This window comes from Rhinoraja longicauda, chromosome 3 (genome assembly GCF_053455715.1).
Source record: "Rhinoraja longicauda isolate Sanriku21f chromosome 3, sRhiLon1.1, whole genome shotgun sequence".
Classification (NCBI taxonomy): Eukaryota; Metazoa; Chordata; class Chondrichthyes; order Rajiformes; family Arhynchobatidae; genus Rhinoraja; species Rhinoraja longicauda.
In genome coordinates, this window is record NC_135955.1 from 11,504,503 (window position 1) to 11,524,866 (window position 20,364).

The window sequence follows — 20,364 nt, forward strand, 5'->3', positions numbered from 1 at the left end:
TTCTGGCTGTTTTTATAGTCCAGAAGGTGAAGAATACCGCCGTTTGATCACAATACCCAGGCAAATTTTAAAAAAACACTTTGAGAGAGCACTTCTGAATCATGGGCCAGGCTTTACCTCTATTCCTGAGCCACATATCAGAACCTGTCACAAGCACAGAGACAAGCTTGTAAACCACTCTCAGAAAGTACACGAGATTAGAGAGGACCTAATGTCGTGCCTTCACTTATCCAAGCTTTTGTGCACTGATCACCTCTCTGATTAACCATTGAGAAAAATGGCACCACAAAGTGTCGATATTTTGTCAGCAGCACAACAGCAAGGATCAAATATAACAGTTCTGAACTTATTTGGATAAAAGAAACAGCACATATCAGACAAGCTGCTGGTCCATTTAAATAGATCAGTGCTATTGAGATCTCCCGATGGCAACGGAGTTACCGATTATAAAGGATATTTTACTGTGACAATGTACCACTGACTTCACTAATCCAGGGCAGTGATGCTGTCAGTGGTCTCAATATCTCTAGTTTGGCTGGAGAGAAAATAATTAAATCACATTTCCTGTCCTGGCCAATTTCCGAGGAAGCTCTGCACAAGTCGAAGAACTACAGATCTGCGGCTAAATGTAACAGCCCGAAAGTTGAATCATCTACTGACAATTATTGAATAAGTAATTCAGCCTAAAGCCAAGAGAGCACTGGTGTACACATAAAACAGGCCAATGCAAGGAGTTTATACCTTGAAGAAAAAGTAAAGAATCACAAGTCGCACAGCATGGAATAGGTAGTGCAGCCCACCGAGTCTACGCTGACCTATGTGTACTCTCCATGGATTTGTAAGAAGATGAAAAATTGAGAACAGTTGTAATCAGAACAGTTCTTTAACTATCTAAAGATATACATACTTCTTTCCAAAACAGGTTGAAGTAGTCTTGGGCTCTTCATTTCCTAAAATGCGTGAGACAATATTCTTCTGCTCAGTTCTAACATTTGGACGATTGACAGCAATCGGTGTTACACTTGTATTAAAACATAGCCTACAAAAAATAATTTCATAAAATGAGCTCAGTAGTAATATCATAAATCTGCATTAGGAAGCAACATAGAAACATCAAAAAAATCTGGTGCTCAAGCACTGGGAATGGAACTTACAAAAACTAAAATGGACAAGAATGGACAAAAAAAATCTCAGAGCAGCACCAGGAAACACTAACATAATGCAAAATAAAACCTGGAAAAATATATATTACGCCAACAAAGAATAAACTCTCATGGAACGTCATGCATGACTAAAAATACAAAGGAAACAATTAGGGTACGGAAAAGAACATGTAGGTATCAGCATTGGGAAATGGATTAACTGTTACATCATTTTATTACTTTAATTTACCAGTGAGGTAATCAGGATGAGATTGATAATATTTAAATAAAGGGAAGAAATATTAAATTAACAAATAAAATTCCTACTCCACATAGGTTTTATCAGCACATTTGAAAGGCATCCGAGGAAGAGGTGGCAGAGGCATTGTTAGATGATTCATTATTAATTAGAAAAATGGCATTGCAAGGACTGATGGTTAATTCATCCCTATAAGGCAGGCAAAACATATCAAATGAACAGACCAGTTTAACTACAGTGGTAGTAAACCTATAGCATACTGCACAGGAAAATGGACAATATAACATGGGACAGTACAATACAGGAACAGGCTCTGGCCCACGATGTCTGAGCCACCATAATGTCAAATTATACAAATCCCATCTGCCTGCAAATGGTCCGTATTCCTTCACTTCCCCTGCACCAGTTTAAATGCCTCTTAAACATCAATGTTATATCTGCTTCTTCCACCTCCCTGGCAGCACGCTCCAGCCACCTAACACTATATGTTGCCCTGCATATCTCCTTTAAATATTTCCCCTCTCATCGTGCACCTACGGCTTCCAGTATTTGATGCTTTCACTCTTGGAAAAGGACTCTGACCATCTACCCAACCAAAGCCTCTCAATTTTATCAACTGTCATCAGGACTCTCTTTAACTTCCCTCATTCCAGAGAAAATAATCCAAGTTTGCCCAACCTTTCCTTATTTGTAATACTGTCCCTTCAAGGTAACATCATGGTGAACCTCTTCCACACCCCACCAGTCTCCCCATCCATCCTGTACTTTCAGGGAGCTATTGTCTTGGACCACAAGATCCCTCTGCACATCGATGCTCCAAAGGATACTGCCATTTACTGTAAACTTTCCTTACATTTCACCTATGAAAGTGAAACCGCTCACACCAGTCCAAATTTAACTCCATCTGACATTTTTCTGCACATATTTCCCAACTGGCTATATCATGCTGTATCCTTTGACAACCTTCCACACCATCGACAACTTCACCGATCTTTGTGTCGTCTGCAAATTTACCAATCAGTCCATGTACATTTTCATGCAAATCATTTAATTATATCACAATAGAAATAAAAAATGCAGCAATGAAACAATCAAGGTGGAATTCAAATTTTGAGTTATTTAAGAGATAAGAGAGTAGATCAGGATAAGAAAGTAAGTAATTTACAAAGATGTCACAACTGCAAGACGACATCTATCAGGAAAAGGTGATCAGTCTGTTTCCTTTTGCTTGGAAACAGAAAGGCTAAAGTTGACTGTGTGCAGGAGGGAAGGTAGCCACTCAGATGTTTGAAATAAACCAAGGTTTCAATAGAATAGATTCAGAGAGCTTGTACTTACGGGGAAATGCAAAATTAGAGACCAACAATATAAGATTATCACCAGAGAATCAAATGGAGAGTTCAAATGGAGAGTTCAAATGAAAGGTTTTTACCCAAAAAATGAGATAATGCTAGAGCAGCCTATGATCAGAAACATCTGAGGTCAATAGTTTCAATGCATTTATGGAAGAAAACAGAAAAAAGAGCACATACAAAATTTTAAAATGTCATTCTTGTTAAAAAGAACAAGTGGCACTGGGAAGGTTGGAAAATTTGCTCTTCTGTTAGTTTGCTTTTAACAGTAAATATCAACTCAAGGCCGTGTACCATCACTCACTTCTTTCCACTAAATTCATACCTCATTTTTGATTTAGGTCTTCCCAAAGGCTTTGAAGGATCTGGAGTTGAGTTAACAACTGATGCCTCTGCATTGTAAGTGATCCCAAATTTGTCTCCAGGAGATATGTCAGCTTCCAACACGAGTGCGTCTACGTCAATGAGGAGCAGTCCTTCTGGTTCATCAAAATCTCTTCTATCTTCAACAGCCTCAGCAATGCAAACACCTTCTCCACCACCACTACCACCACCACCGCTGGTTTTGTCAGCAGCAATAGCTGCCGGTTCTGGCCATTGTTCGGTCTGCTTTTTTGAACTGCAAGAGCCTTTAAAAAGAAAAGATAAAATGATTATCCTATTAAAATTGCAAACAGGAGTTCAAAAAGCAATTTCCATTTTCATCAACAACTTAGGCCACTGCTTTTGATATTGTAGACACAACCAAGAAATGGTAGATGCAAAAAGACACAGGACAAAGTATTCATCAATAGTCACCACAGATCACATCATCAGCCCAGAGTCAAGGACACTGATGTTAGTAATGATTCCAATGATGACTTAAAATAATACCGTCATGAAAATTAGCATGACCTGCGGAGAAGTGCCAACAGCTGAGATTGCTTTTAGATCTTTATCTTGAAGTGACATAAAAATATATTTTGTTCAGTGCTCTGTTGACCACTGTGTTTTAACTTTCCCAACAAAATATCAATCTCTTGTTTGTACTTGTATAAACTTCCTTCTCCATTTAGATTCACGACGTAAAAGTCACTATATTTCATCTTCAAGATACATTGATGTGAAGTTGAATTATTTAACACTCACCCAGGTGACTAATAAAGTTTACGATGTTTATTTATCTGCTTTATTTGAAAGAATATGCTGCTTTAGAATTCAGCACCATATCTGAAATTGTTTATACAGTTTAACCAACAGTCATGTAGCAGAGCAAAAGAAATTCAAGCTAGCAAGAGAACAGGATCTTCAATTCTCTGCTCTAATTTTTCTTATCAGGTTAATCCAATCTGAAGGACTTCGAGGTCCTGAATTTAAGCGCAAAGGATGACACAGAACCTAAGAAATTCATTCAACAACCCCCAAACACTGGGGCCACTGTTGCTTGATATATATATAAATGATAGGCAAATGTATGCATATAAATTCCTGCAGCAGAAAAACCAGCCCGTCAGCCGAATGGCAGTGCTGACCAGGATGCCCCAGCTCCACTAATCCCACCTGCCTGTGTTTGGTTCATATCGCTCTAATCCTTTCCAATCCATGTATCTTTTCCAATGTCTTTTAAATGTTGTCATCGTACCTGCCTCAGCTATTTCCTTTGGCAGCTCGTTCCATATACCCACTCCCCACTGCATGGAAAAAGTTGCCCCTCAGGTTCCTATTAAATCTGATGTACTCTGGGTCTAAGACTTTATTCCTTGGAGCGCAGGAGGATGAGGGGTGATCTTATAGAGGTGTATAAGATCATAAGGGGAATAGATAGGATGAATGCACAAAAGTGCTAGCCTACCCAACCTCTCTCTATAGCTCAGGCCCTCATGTTCTGGCACCATCCTTGCAAATCTTCTCTGCACTCTTTTCACTTTGACAACATCCTTCCTACAGCAGGATGCCCAAAACTAAACACAGTATTCCAAATGCTACCTCACCAACGTCTTGTAGAACTGTAACATAACAGGAACTTATCCAAGTTGATTGAGGTAGGGTGTTTGTGGGCAAAGGGACTTCTGGAAAGTAGGATGCTTTTAAAAGTGTGGTGAGTTCAGAGCATGCATGTTCGTCACACACTGCCTTTCCTCGTGGTCACCCACCTACTCTCTTCCTGTACCTAGACGTGACTACCTAACTATAACTGCCAATGAAGCTCTCATTCTCCTGGATGATCCCGAGGTCATCCAGCTGCAGATCCAGTTCCCTAATGCAGACTTTAAGGAGCTCCAACTCCAAATAGGCAGCTTTGCTCCACTTTGCCTTTTTAATAGTTGCTCAATTTTGATCACTCAAGCAATCTAGCTGCTGCCTTTTGGAAATCTCTCACTGCTGCTCCGACACTGAAATAGATTGACTTGAACATAAACGTAGATGGGTTGGTTCAGAAGTTTGCATGACACCAAGATTGCTGAAGTTGCGAACTGTGAAGAAGGCTGACCTCAGCAGGATATAGATCAGCTACAGAAATGGACAAAAAATGGTACACTGCGTGTGAGGTGTTGCACTTTGGGAGGTCGAATGCAAGAGGAAAATACATAATTAACAGGAAGATCCTTAACAGCTTTGATGTACAGAGGGATTTTGGGGTCCAAGTCAACTGCTCCCTGAAAGTGGCAACATAAGTATATGAGAGTGGGAAAGAGGGCATGTGGTATGCTTGCCTCGTCGGGCCTTTCATCGTCGAGCCAAAACCTGGAGGGTATAGCTTTTGGGTGAGAGGAGCCAAAGCTTAGAGATGTGCAGGTAAAGTTTTTTTTTTTTTTTACAGAGGGTGGTGGGTGCCTGGGGTAGGCTGCCAAAGCAGTGGTGGAGACAGATAAGATAATGACATTTTAGAGGCTTTTTGAAAGGCTGAAGAGCCTGTTCCTATGCTGAACTGTTCAATGCCCTTTGGTATTTTTAAAATGTTTTTAAAACCCCTTTGGTCCGATTTTCTAAGTTTCACAATGAAGTTATCAGTGCTCCTTGAATTTTGAATTACTAACTAATTTAAAAAAGAATTGTCGGACATATGCAAATTGCATCTCTTACACAAATGTTGTTTTTCTAATCATATTGCATTTGGTAAGATCTGCATATTAAAACTCTACTCATCAATCCTCAAAATGCAAAAATGTGCTGAGGTGAAATCACTATAAAAAGAAATGGTACAAACCATTATTTTCCCCTTTCTTGTCTGGGTAAGATTGTGGTGATTTATGAGATTGAGTATTTTCCAGTAGTTGCAATTGTGCTCCTGCAGCAGACTCTTTCTGGATGAAAAAAAAATTAAGTATGCTTTAATAACAAAAAAATTATGACAAGAATTCTGTCCATTATTTTCAGTCTTTGGCTCACATTCATCTGGAATTGAGGAGAGCAAAATGGGAACATTGACAAAAGATGGTTCTCAATGTAACTGTGCCAAACTGACCAGGAATGACAGACCTTTCACCTTTACGATCTGTGCAAAAACCCAGCCAAAACTGATAGTGTATCACTAAATTACAATGTGTCTGATTTTGGTCATGTTCTGGAACCAAAAAAAAACCGTTGGAAGAACTCAGCAGGCCCTGCAGCATCTGTGGAGGGAAATGGACAAATGTCATTTTGGGTTGGGACCCGTTGTTCAAACAGATGAAGCAGAGGTGAGAAAGCTAGTTGGTAGAGGTGAGGGGAAAGGTCAGGCAAGTACTGGCAACTCTACTTGATGGCATGGTGGTGCAGCAGTAGAGTTGCTGCCTTACAGCACCAGAGACCCAGGTTCCTGACTATGGGTGCTGTCTGTACGGAGTTTGTACATGCTCCCTGAGACTCCCACATTCCAAAGACTTGCAGGTTTGTAGGTTATTTGGGTTCTGTAAATTGTCCCTAGTGTGTAGAATAGAACTAGTATGCGGGTGATCGCAGTCGGCAGATAAGAAACAGGGAAAATTAGACGGTTCAGTGAGCCAATGGTCCCTATCTATGTTTTGATGAAATATGGTAATATGAAGAGTATCAAGGCCAAAACCTAGAATGCAATACAAATCATATAGGTGCCTCTGAAGAAGACTGCAGCAGTAAATGCACCCCAAAGTCACAGCAGCTTTCATACAATCCTTAAACTAGGCTATGCTTAGTTCCAAAGCCTTGGGTGTCAGGATGCCTGGAACATATTCATTCTGATCATATAAAAACAATTTCCATCGTCAAGAATCAAAAGTATAATCTTATACCATGGAATAATATCACAAATTTCCATGACCCCATGGGTTTCAATCAGGTGCTCCAGATTCTTCTCACAATTCCAATGTGTGGTTGAGGGGTTAATTGGTCATTATAATGTGTATGTGAGTGGTAAAATCTGGGGATAGTTGATAATGTGGGAAGAATATAATGAGATCATTGTAAACTTAAAGTAAAAGGGTCGGCATGAGTTCAGCAAGCTGAACGGCCTGTTTCCCTGGAGTATCACTCTATGACTAGTATAAAATTCATACAAAAGACAAGGAAAAAGATTAAAGTAAAAAATGTAATAAGATATAAATTAATAAAAAATAAAAGAACATTCAGCACCTTTTTACACTGGAGATCTTTTGGAACCTTATTCCTTGGATCTTCCACTTCTGAAAACTGAACTTCAAAGTGGGATGTAGAATCCAGCAGTGGTTCAGTATTATTAATATTGTCTGGAAAAATAATTAAGAATTAATATCTATCTGGTGCTCCATGTGACATTTTCCCTTAAGAAGACATTTTCAAAGAATTAAATAGGCATTTTTCAGCAATGGGAGCAGAGAACAATATCAAGATTTCTCAATATTAAAAATGCAATGCAGATTACAGATATTTTTATTCGACTAGTTGTGGCTTTAGGATTTCTTTATATTTGAGGGCCAGAACTGGGATTTGCTGTATGCCTTTATCACAGACAGAATTGGTATTTTGCAGGGTGATAAAATTTTAAAAAACATTTCTATCTGTCAGAGCAATTTCTTCCTGCGGGAAAGAAAACCTTTTTCAAAACCATTTTATATTTGTATAGAATGCCGCTGGATAATGTTACAATTTTGTCTCCCTTATTTCATAAAGGATATACTAGCATTGGAGGATGTCCAGCAGAGATTTGGCAAGTGATTTTTTAAATGAGAGATGTTTCTTTAGTCCTCGAATTTTAAGCAAGAAGTTACAAGGTCAGTGGGTGGTCATTTAAAATTTAGTTGCACATAAATTGTAGAGGATGGTGAATCACTAAGATTGTCTAAACCTGGCACAGGGAGGATTTGAAGTCTGAGGCAGTTCAGCCATACTCAAATTTAATGGCAACAGATTCGAGGAGCTAGTTGATCTACTTCTGCTCGTTTTTTCTTGTGCCATGTTTAAAGCATGTATAGAAATGCAAGAAATGCTCATTTGTGCGACATAACATTGTATCTTCAATTATGACTACTTGGTTCAGTCAGTGCCAAAGAAACATTGAAAATTATTTAATAGGGCAAGATGGAAAGTGGTTTACAGGCTTAGAATTACTACGGCAGGCTACAAGTGGGGAACTCCAGAAGAATTCTGATTAAAGTCTTCAACATTTTGAAACTATCAGACTCAATCCAAATGGATTGGCTATTCGAGTGAAAAAAAAAATCTAAAATATGTGCGGTCACAGGAGTCTGACAGAAATTTTCCACTTTGTCATACATTATGGAGAATTTATAATTTTACCAAGCCAATTAGCCTACAAACCTGTACGTCTTGAGTGTGGGAGGAAACCGGAAAAAAGCCACACAGGTCATGGGGAGAACATACAAAGGATCAAACCCAGTTCCCTGGCGTGTAAAGCAGCAACTCTACTGCTGCGCCACCGTGAGCCAGGTGGGACTACTCTTTCCTCTTCACCGTTTATTCGGGAATTGTTTCAGCTGGTAGAAAAGTTTGCATGTAACTAATTCATTTGATATGTAATTTAATGTATAACTAATTTATTTGAATTCAGTTTGGTTCAATTTTCAAATCAAGGCCTAAATTTTCCAATTGTAATGACAGTTTCCCATTTAAAATAGCATACTCTTTGCATTGGATTAGAAAAATGAAGGCGTGGAACAATTTAGTTTATGAAATTCACTTACATACATGTCCTCATATCAGAAAGTCTTTGCAAGATGAACTACTGGCAGGTTTAGCAGATTATTAGCCTGTGTATAGAATATATAAAGGAGGCAAAAACAAGGAAATGCAGACGAAATGTGTAGGAAGGAACTGCAGATGCTGGTTTACACCAGACACAAAAAGCTAGAGTAACTCAGTGGGACAGGCAGCATCTCTGGAGAACATGGATAGGTGACATTTCGGGTCAGGACCTTTCTTCGGACTAATTACAGGAGTGGGGGAAAGAAAGCTAAAAGTGTGGAGGGGTAGTATCTTAGGTGAACACAGTCCGAAGAAGGGTCTCGACCCAAAATGTTACCCTTTCCTTCTCTCCAGAGATGCTGCCTGTCCCGCTGAGTTACTCCAGCATTTTTGTCTTTCTTCGGTTTAAACCAGCATCTGCAGTTCCTTCGTACACATATGTGAACACAGGTTGAGGGAGGGGGGGTGAAAGGCACATGACTGGAAAAAGGCCAGAGATGTACACACAAGGTGTGAAACAACCTAATTATAGTTGAAGCGAGAGGATTGATGAGGTTTGAATTGTGTAGCTTGGGGAAGGAACATAGATGTAGGGGAGAGATGGGTGCAAAGTCCAGCGGGGATCAGGGGAGTGGGAGTTGGGGGAAAAAAGAGAACAGGAGGAAAGTTGTTTTGTAGAGGTTATCTACAGTTGGAGAATTCAAATGTTCATACCATTGTGTTGTAAGCTACCCAGGCGGAATATGAGCTGGTGCTCTTCCAGTCTGGTGTGACCTCACTTTGGCAATGGAAGCCCAGGACAAAAAGGTCAAGTTTGGGAATGGGAATTGCAGTTAAAATGGTTAGCAACCAAGAGTCCCTGCAGACTGTGGTGGACCAAGCTCAAGCAGTTCGGCAAAACGTTCACAGAGTTTATGCTTGGTCTCGCCGATGTACAGACCACTTCGGAGGCAAATGGAATGGAGAAATATTTGACATTTCCTGAATATTTGTGCAATCATCGCCACATTTCAGCTGCACTGCATTTATCAGACTTGAACATAAATGCATTTTGGTATGAGTGATTGGACTTGCACTATGTTTTTTAATACATTAAAACACCCCAAAAAAGCTCAAGCACTTTATTGATAAATCTATCAGTACAGTGATGCATTTGTGACAGGTTAACATGTACAATTGAACAGGTTTCAGCTCACAGAAGCCCCCAAACATTTTCTGAGCACAAAAAGTCTTGAAGAGGCTGTATTGTACCACCTTCCTCTATTTAAAAGCGAAGTGTACAGTAACAATGCTTTTCACCCTCTCCAGCTTACTTTGCTTTTATAGGTAGCCCAAGATTCAGAAACAGATAAAAGGGGGTTCACCTGCCATTTCATGTGTCTTTAGAAGCATAAATTAATGGGTTAATGGAATAACCACAAAAAATATTTGTTCATTTCTCTTTTATATTAGATGGAACAGAGAACAGTACAGAACAGGAATGGGCATACCATACTTAACCACCCTATTTACATACTGCCATCTTCAATGAGCTATGATCTTGGATTCCAAGATCCCTCTGCACATCAATGCTGTTGTGGGTCTTACCATTGAATTCAGCTCATGCATCCAACATGAAAGTAGGCATGCAGGTGCAGCAGGCAGTGAAGAAAGCGAATGGTATGTTGGCATTCATAGCGAGGGGGTTTGAGTATAGGAGCAGGGAGGTTCTGCTGCAGTTGTACAGGGCATTGGTGAGACCACACCTGGAGTATTGCGTACAGTTTTGGTCTCCTAATCTGAGGAAAGACATTCTTGCCATAGAGGGAGTACAGAGAAGGTTCACCAGATTGATTCCTGGGATGGCAGGACTTTCATATGAAGAAAGACTGGATAGACTCGGCTTGTACTCGCTGGATTATAGATTATAGAAACTTACAAAATTCTTAAGGGGTTGGACAGGCTAGATGCAGGAAGATTGTTCCCGATGTTGGGGAAGTCTAGAACAAGGGGTAACAGTTTAAGGATAAGGGGGAAGTCTTTTAGGACCGAGATGAGAACATTCTTTTTCACACAGAGAGTGGTGAATCTGTGGAATTCTCTGCCACAGAAGGTAGTTGAGGCCAGTTCATTGGCTATATTTAAGAGGGAGTTAGATGTGGCCCTTGTGGCTAAAGGGATCAGAGGGTATGGAGAGAAGGCAGGTACGGGATACTGAGTTGGATGATCAGCCATGATCATATTGAATGGCGGTGCAGGCTCGAAGGGCCGAATGGCCTACTCCTGCACCTATTTTCTGTTTCTATGTTTCTATTAGATGAGCAATTTGCCAGCACAGTGCTAGCGCTTTCCTTGATCACTGCTGAAAACTTCCTAAATAACTATCACTCAATTTTCTTTCCTGATTTCCATCAAATGCGGCAGAAATCACAATTTGTGTTGATAAAAATCATTGTTGTTCAATGACACCATTCATATCGTATTAACATTTTGTAATTAAATTGAGTACTTAAATTCACCTAATCCAGCCAAGAAGTTGTTTACAACAGTTGATGCATTTGCATTTTTCTGCAAGATTACATTCACTGGTTTTCCCGTCAGCCTAGAATAATTAAAAGAAATTAAAATGAGAAATTAATCTGACACAGCTATCAAATCCAGATAAGTTATCATAGTACATTCTGTGATACCTGAAGATTCAGTTCGAAAATCAAGTGAAAATCTATGAGCTTTATTAAGGGTGTCTAAATATAGTATTAACTGTCTCTTTATAAATCAATTACCGAAATTGACAAATTAAATACATTACAGCTTGTAACAATTAATTGTTGTAAACTGAGTGTTTTAACAACATTTACACCAATCAGCCAAAACATTGTGACCACTGACAGGCGAAGTGAATAGCATTGATTATCTTGTTACAATGGCACCTGTCAAGGGGTGGGATATATTTGGCAGCAACTGAACAGTCAGTTCTTGAAGTTCATGCGTTGGATGCAGGAGAAATGGGCAGGAATAAAGACCTGAGCGACTTTGACAAGGCCCAAATTGTTATGGCCAGACGACTGGGTCAGAGCATCTCCGAAACGGCAAGGCTTCTGGGGTGCTCCCGGTCAGCAGTGGTGAGTACCTACTGACAGTGGTCTAAGGAGGGACAAACCACAAACCGGTGACAAAGTGTTGGGCGCCCAAGGCTCATTGATGCGCGAGTGCAACGAAGGCTATCTCGGCTGGTTCGAACCGACAGAAGGTCTACTGTGGCACAAGTCACAGAAAATTTTAATGGTGGTCACGGGAGGAATGTGTCACAATACACAGTGCATCGCACCCTGCTGCGTATGGGGCTGCACACAGAGGATCAACAGCATATTAGGCAAGTGGTCATAATGTTTTGGCTCACCAGGTCATAATGTTTTGGCTGATTGGTGTGTAATCTATATTCATAAAATAGTCTCAATTAATTATATGCAATAAAATAGTTTTACCCAGGCAGCCTTTTTTTGACCAAGAAACACAATGCTCTGTGGAGGTAAAAGATGCATATCCACATTTCAGGTTGGAATCCTGCATTGGGACTTTTAGCCAACATGCATCATAAATGAAGAAATACCTCCCCATAGGGCATTCACGCTACTGCCTGATTTAATGTATCTTGTGCAAGAGAGTATTCAGACCTCACATGATTTTACAAATTCATAATTTTGATGACCAAAATTCAGAATTTTACATCAAAATTCATAATCTGGCGCGTAATGCAACTTTTCAGCAAATAAAAAGTATGGAGTGAGTATTTTCCGTCAAGATTGCTCAGAACACAAAGTTTTTCCACTGTAACTCCTTTGAAAACAAATACATGATTTAAAACAAATACATGATTTAAAACTTATTAGCACTCTGAATCCCGTTCTTATGGAGAACTTGAAAGAACAGAGCATTTCAAAGCATTAGTATCTGAACCACCGGGACCATGAAACAACAGCTTGGGTTCCTAACATCATACACTTCAGAATGGAACTGAATATATAAGAGAAATAAAATATTTTTGAAAGTATTAAGGAAAGAACATAGGAGTGGGACTAAATATATAATACTTTCAAACAACTGCTTGGGGCAAAACAGGCTAAATAACTTCTTTCCCCAAATTAAGGCTAATTTTTTTTTTAAATTCACGTTACATTGTAAATAAGATATGTAATTAACTGGAGGAAAATGAAAAAATTGAAGTGCATTCATTCAGAGTGCCACCTACTCAAATTACTGAACATTTATTTAAGAGCACTCAGACACTCCAGTACAACTCATCTACAACTCTTCCTTTGAATAAGAATCTTCATACAATTTTTTCCCCTTCATATCGTATAGCTGTAAAGCTACAAATGCATAGTGAAATTATACTTGACCATCTAAATTTAAAAATCCAAAGGAAAGTGGATTTTTCAAAACCTCTCATTGAGCTATATTTAATCAGTTAATTTTGTAAAGACCTGTTAATAAATGAGAATCTATTCCTCACAAAGCATTACATTTTTCTGAATAGAGTAAAATAATGTTCTTTTACCTCCCAAATGCATTGTCTCTGTAGAATCTACTTCTGTAGGGCTGTTCCGGCAATTTCTGCATAATATAAAATTTGAACATTTTACCACTGTAACATTCAATACTATTAGCTTTAAGAATTTCAACACGTTTTAAAATAATACCTCCATTCTATTCTGCAACTTCGATTCAGCACTCTGCCCCTAAGTGAGAATTTGCCGTGAATTTCTACCTTAAATAGAAGGATGCATAATCCAGATTGATAATCCTCCACTGCATTGTCAGTGCAGGCTGCCAATTGAAATACTAAACTGAGGTTCAGTTGTCTCCTGTTTACCAACAGATTTTACATCACCAATGAAAGCAAAGCAAAATGGTTCTGTTATCATAGTCAATGTTTATGCCTCAACTAACTCAGCCTGGAGTCTAAAGCAACTCCTAAAGCTATCCCATTCCCCACTTCTTACCCTGTAACCTATTCTTTCACACACAATCAATATTCCCTTTTCCAATTCTGTCACCAACATAGAAATATAGAAAATAGGTGCAGGAGTAGGCCATTCGGCCCTGCATCACCATTCACTAGGATCATGGCTGATCATCCAAAATCAATATCCCGTTCCGGCTTTTTCCCCATATCCCTTGATTCCCTTAACCCTAAGAGCTAAACCTAATGCATGCTGGCAGAAGATAAAATACGCAATTAAACCACCAACCAGCACACTATTATGGGAGGAAACCAGAGCATCTGGAGGCACATCCATGCGGCCACTCAGACAACTATTGTATCTGGAGTGCAGTTTTCGATATCTGCAACCTCCCTTGCCATATTCATCCATCTTGAGATCAAGGTCAATGTGCCATTAACTATTGCTACGGTTTATAGCATTCCGAGAAATTGTAAATATTTTAAACAACATTGCCCCATCCCATATAATAAAGATATACATTGACAGTCTAGAAAGTGTGGACCACTACTTCAGAACCACATCTCACAGAAAACAGATATCAAAAAGAAATTCTTCACAATTGCCACAGCTGATCAGGAAGCAATGAAGTCAAGCCTCACATACACTTCTGAGAAACAAACTAATTACAGCAGCTCAAAGCACACTGGAGAGGCAATTCCAACATTGTCCCTGCAAAAATCCTTCGTCCATTGGCTGGATAAATTAACCAGTGTCAAAGACATCTCCCTGTTCAACATCCCCATCATTGAAACTCTGTTAAAACTCAGTCGGCGTCGATGGGCAGGCCATGTTGTTCAAGCATCAGATGTCAACCCCCTGAAAATGTCAATCTACTTTTGCACTTTGCCACAGCAAGAGGTTACCAGATGAACAGCAGAAGCAATTCTCTATGTTCAAAAAGGCTCTTCAAAAAAATGTGGCCACAGTACCTACTCATGAGAATCATTAGTCCCTTCTATAGCCTATAAAATGCAGGAGAGGAAGGTAGTGCCAGGTATTCCCACATTGGAGAGATGTTAGAACTTTTCCAATTTGAATAGATATTTTCTAAACTGAGATTATTTTTGAAAGTGGAATAACTTCGGTTTCCTCCCACACTCCAAAGACGTACAGGTATGTAGGTTAATTGGCTGGGTAAATGTAAAAATTGTCCCTAGTGGGTGTAGGATAATGTTAATGTACGGCGATCACTGGGCGGCACGGACTTGGAGGGCCGAAAAGGCCTGTTTCCGGCTGTAGATATATGATACGATATGATAAAGCACTTACAATTTCCTTTTTTTTTTTTTTTAATGGAGTTTTAGGTTCTTTGCTTCACTGATACTTTCTTGTTTTTTGCGTTACAAAGTTTGATACAATGTAGTTATTTAGACAGCCTACCATTTCCTATTTTCCAAACTATCACCTGCTTCCAGAACAAGGGCACACACACATTGCTCTGAAATAACCATTGAATTATAGCATTTTGTCTATAACGCAATCCTTGACTTTACTCAAGCTTTTAACTTCCAATCAACTTTGATCACGTTCTTTACACTCGTCTTCTTCTTGCATCATTGTAATCCATACTATATATTGCTTTTGTATCAGACCGTTACCACTTCCTTTATTGACAATAATTGTATATTAAACATGTAGGAGTCTTCACTTCCACAACAAAAATACTTGTGTGGAAATCTCACTTTAATCATCCACAATAGTTCTGCTCAACCCGCTGCAGTCAATATATATCTACAACAGAGGGAGCACCATGACTTTTACTATGATCTTGGTTTCAAATGCAAGATCAGAAATGTCAATATCTCCTACAGTACTCGGGAGACATTGGATTTCTTTGCTGATGTCAGCTCTTTAATACTGAATAACTTCCAAGTTATGGGGAGTGCTCAGAATTCCTATATTACCTTTTGAACGACATGAACTTCAGCAAGGCCTTTGACAAGGCACAGCTGGTTTGTGAGGTTAGATCCATTAAACTGGAAAGAATGCAAAAAAAGATTTGTGAGGTTGAGTGAAAACACAAAGTGGTGGAGGAACTCAGCGGATCAGGTAGCATCTGGAAGGGAAATGGATAGACAACGTTCCAGGTTGGAACCCTTCTTCAGGCTTTTCCGGGTCTGGAGGGATTGAGTTATGAGGAGACTGCATAGCCTTGGTTTATTTTCCTGGAGGCTGAGGGGATGACCTCGTGGAGGTTTATAAAGTCATGAAGGGTGCAGATAAGATGAATGGTCAGTCTTTTCCCAGGGCTGGATGCATCCCCACCCCCTAACTCCCAGTCTCCACCTAACAAGCTCCGCCGCTGACGTTGAGACACAGGCACTGCTGGTGCTGGAGTATTCTGCACCCCCACCAATACCCAAGTTTGCATTGACGGCACCAAAGTAGGGATGGTTGATAACTTCAAATTCCTAGGAGTTAATATCACCAACAGCTTCTACTGGACTATGGATATTGAAGATCATAAGTGATAGGAGTAGAAATAGGCCATTTGGCCCATCAAGTCTACTCCGCTAATAAAGAGGGAAGAAGACTAAAATTTTACTGCCTTCCATCACAGTGAGGAATCTGCTGTGGTGGATGTTTATGTTAACTGTTATGTAGTTGTGTGTCTTGTTGCTTTTTGTTTAGTATGGGTGTATGGTAAATCGAATATCACTGTACCTTAATTGGTACATGTGACAATAAAAGACCTTTGAATCATGGCTGATCTATCTCTCCCTCCTAACTCCGTTCTTCTGCCTTCTCCCCCATAACCTCCGGCATTGAAGCAACGACCAAGAAAGCGCACCAACGCCTCTTCTTCCTTAGAAGGCCCAGCAAGTTCGGCATGTCCCAACTCTCACCAACTTCTACAGATGCGCCGTAGAAAACATTCTATCGGGATACATCACAGTTCGGGAACAGCTCCATCCAAGACCACAAGAAATTACAGTGAATTGTGGACACTGCCCAGACCATCACACATAACAACCTCCCCCTTACCTTCACCCTACCCCACCCCTTCTTTCTCCCAACCCCACCCCTTCCTTCTCCCAACCCCACCCCTTCCTTCACCCAACCCCACCCCTTCCTTCACCCAACCCCACCCCCTCACCCTCTCCACCCAACCCCACCCTCACCCCCTCCTTCACCCAAACCCACCCCTCCTTCACCCAAACCCACCCCTCCTTCACCCAACCCCACCCCCTCCTTCACCCAACCCCACCCCCTCACCCTCTCCTTCACCCAACCCCACCCCCTCACCCTCTCGTTCACCCAACCCCACCCCTCCTTCACCCAACCCCACCCTCTCCTTCACCCAACCCCACCCCCTCCTTCACCCAACCCCACCCCCCTCCTTCACCCAACCCCACCCCCTCTCCTTCACCTAACCCCACCCCCTCTTTCACCCAACCCCACCCCTCACCCTCTCCTTCACCCAACCCCACCTTCACCCTACTGCACCCCTTCCTTCACCCAATCCCTTACCCCCTCCTTCACCCAATCTCTCACCCTCTCCTTCACCCCACCACCCCCTTCACCCAATCTCTCACCCTCTCCTTCACCCCACCACCCCCTTCCCTTCTCCCACTTACTTCTCGAACCCATTTATTCACAAAATGCTGGAGTAACTCAGCGGGTCTGGCAGCATCTCGGGAGAGAAGGAATGGGTGACGTTTCGGGTCGAGACCATTCTTCAGACTCCCCCTTACCTTCACAGTCTGAAGAAGGGTCTCGACCCGAAACGTCACCCATTCCTTCTCTCCCGAGATGCTGCCTGACCCGCTGAGTTACTCCAGCATTTTGTGAATAAATACCTTCGATTTGTACCAGCATCTGCAGTTATTTTCTTACACTTCTCGAACCCCACGCGCTTCCCCTCTCCCTCCCCAAAACCCGGCAGTAAAGTTAACAACATCCCTTCTCTCCAGTCAGAGACGCTGCCTGTCCCACTGAGTTACTCCAGCAATGTGCGTCTTATCTTTGGTGTAAACCAGCATCTACAGTTCCTTCCGACACAGTAAAGTTGACAACCTCCTCCGCTCATCCTGTCTCCTCCTCCTCCTCCTCCTGTTGCTGCCCAGACCCAAGGCCCAGCCGAGCCCCCGACCCTGCCCCGGCCGGACCTCCCCTCCCCTCGAGCATCGCCCACCAGCCGCGACAGCAGCGCCGCCGCCGCCGCCGCCACCTCCTCGCACTTATCCCGCTCCCTCCCCACAGCGGACCGTCGCCGGTTGACAATGTCAGCCCTCATTCCGCTTCTTCCTCCACCTCCTCCCCCCGCCCCGCCATGTCCGACCGACCGACCGTCCACCCACCAGCCGCGGCAGCGCCGCCGTCTCTTCCTCGCTCATCCCGCGACCATTGCTCGCCGCCCGCGCGCTTTTCCATCCGCCGTTCAAACGCGCCGATCGTTGCTCCCGCGCGCCGAAACAGCGCGGCTGCGTCATCGCATCACCCGCACGTGACCTAGACAGTCGGGAGCAAAGATACTAGAGGAGCACGATGAACCACTCCGTCGAAATCACCTGTACTGAAGTGTGGTACGCAAAGGAGCCATTTTAGTAAGCAAAACCCGCCGTTCGCTATGCCTCTCGCAGTGTAATCAGTGGTGTGGGGGAACAGTATGTGTGATACCATTAAAATGCAGAATATATCTCATCAATCAATTCACAGATTTTTGTTATTTTTCGTTTTTAGATGTTTCTGCAAGTTTCTGCCTACTAAAATGTCAAATGACATACTACGGTTTTTAGGGACGAGTGTTCTGCTCTATTATCTTTGGTTGGGAGGGAGGGACACACCTGCAGTCCCCTCCCACACACCTGCAGTCCCCTCCCACACACCTGCAGTCCCCTCCCACACACCTGCAGTCCCCTCCCACACACCTGCAGTCCCCTCCCACACACCTGCAGCAGATGTGTCGTTAGGAACTGCAGATGTGTCGTAAGGAATTACAGGTGTGTAGGAAGAAACTGCAGACGCCTCAGTCTGAAGAAGGGTCTCAACCTGAAATGTCACCCGTTCCTTCTCTCCAGAGGTGCTGCCTGTCCCGCTAAGGATTTTGTGTCTACCAAGTGCAGATGTGTAGGAACTGCAGATACAGGTTTACAATGAAGATAGACACAAAATGCTGGAGTAACTCAGCGGGACAGGCAGCATCTCTGGAGAGAAGGAATAAGTGACATTTATTGATTTAGTGTGATAATGTGGAAACAGGCCCTTTGGCCCAACTTGCCCACATCTACACTAGCCCCACCTGCCTGCGTTTGGCCCACATCCGTCTTATCCTATCCTATCAGTGCTTTCTCTAATTCCAAGTATCCTTGCTTTCCCTCTTTCTCCGTCCCTCCCGCACACTAGGTTTCCTACTGGTTTCACTGTCCTCTTGTTTAATTTTACTGTTTGTATGCCTCGTCGTCACCTTCCCCTCAGCCAACAATGAACCATTCTACATTTCCTTGATCATAGTCTGCCTGATCTGTCATTTTCACACCTTACCTTTCCATATCTCGTTTTCCTCTCCCTTGACTCAGTCTGAAGAAGGGTCTTGACCCAAAATGTCACCCATTCCTTCTCTCCAGAGATGCTGCCTGTTCCGCTGAGTCCGGCACTTTGTATCTAACTGCAACAGATGCTGACAGTCAACAGTATTCATTTGTCATATGTACCAACATGAGGAGAATTTCATACTTACAGCAGCATTACAACAGGCCTGTAAATACAGTACCCATAGATGATATTTAGTAAATAAAAGGTCAATAAATTAAGATGGCAGAGGCACATACCATAGTGGCATTTTAGATGCTTTTATTTAAGCACCTGGATATGCAGGGAATGGAAGCGTTTGGATCATGTGCAGGTGAGAAAAGATTGGTCTATTTTGGCATCATGTCGAGCACAGATTTTGTGGGCTGTGCTGTATTTTTCTATTCTTTATGTTGCCACTTTCAGGCTGTTATGGACTTGGACCCCATGAGCCCTCACAACATCAATGCTGTTAACAGTCTAGCCATTAACTGTATACTTTCCCCTCACATTTGACCTCGCAAAATGCAACACCTCATAGTTGCTGGGATTAAACCCCATCTGCCATTTCTCTACCCCATCTACCATTTCATTGCCCAGGAATGCCAGGTAATGACTTTTTCCCACACAAGAGAAAATGCAGCTCTCACCCCCTGACATTCAATGACATCACCATCACTGAAATCCCCATGATCAATATCCTGGAGATTACCAATGACCAGAAACTGAACTTGAGCAGCCGTATCCACAATGTGCCTGCAAGGGCAGGTCAGAAGTTCGGAATCCTGTGGCAAGTAACGCGCTATTTACTATAACTCTCCCAAAGCTATCTATGATCTAGAAAGCTCAAGTCAAGAGCGTGATAGAATATTGTCCACTTGTTTGGATGATTGCAACTACAACATCCAAGAAGATCAGCACCATACACTATCTAGCACCCGTCTTGACGGGCATCTCAACACCAAGGCACTTTTGCAGCTGTTTGTGCCATTTTGTAG

At 41.9% G+C, this 20,364-nt stretch overlaps 1 protein-coding gene across 1 annotated transcript in view; it reads right to left on the bottom strand.

The window, feature by feature from the left end:
* Positions 1 to 18,288, bottom strand: part of LOC144611541 (uncharacterized) — a 68,596-nt gene extending 50,308 nt beyond the window's left edge. The window contains exons 1-8 of the mRNA XM_078430690.1: positions 18,157 to 18,288; positions 15,760 to 15,831; positions 13,408 to 13,463; positions 11,369 to 11,451; positions 7,323 to 7,435; positions 5,941 to 6,037; positions 3,079 to 3,382; positions 908 to 1,039 (exon numbers count right to left, since the gene is read on the bottom strand). Coding sequence (XP_078286816.1) covers positions 908 to 1,039; positions 3,079 to 3,382; positions 5,941 to 6,037; positions 7,323 to 7,435; positions 11,369 to 11,451; positions 13,408 to 13,463; positions 15,760 to 15,831; positions 18,157 to 18,288 — 989 coding nt within the window. The remainder of the gene's footprint in view (positions 1 to 907; positions 1,040 to 3,078; positions 3,383 to 5,940; positions 6,038 to 7,322; positions 7,436 to 11,368; positions 11,452 to 13,407; positions 13,464 to 15,759; positions 15,832 to 18,156) is intronic.
* Positions 18,289 to 20,364: the final 2,076 nt, after the last annotated feature.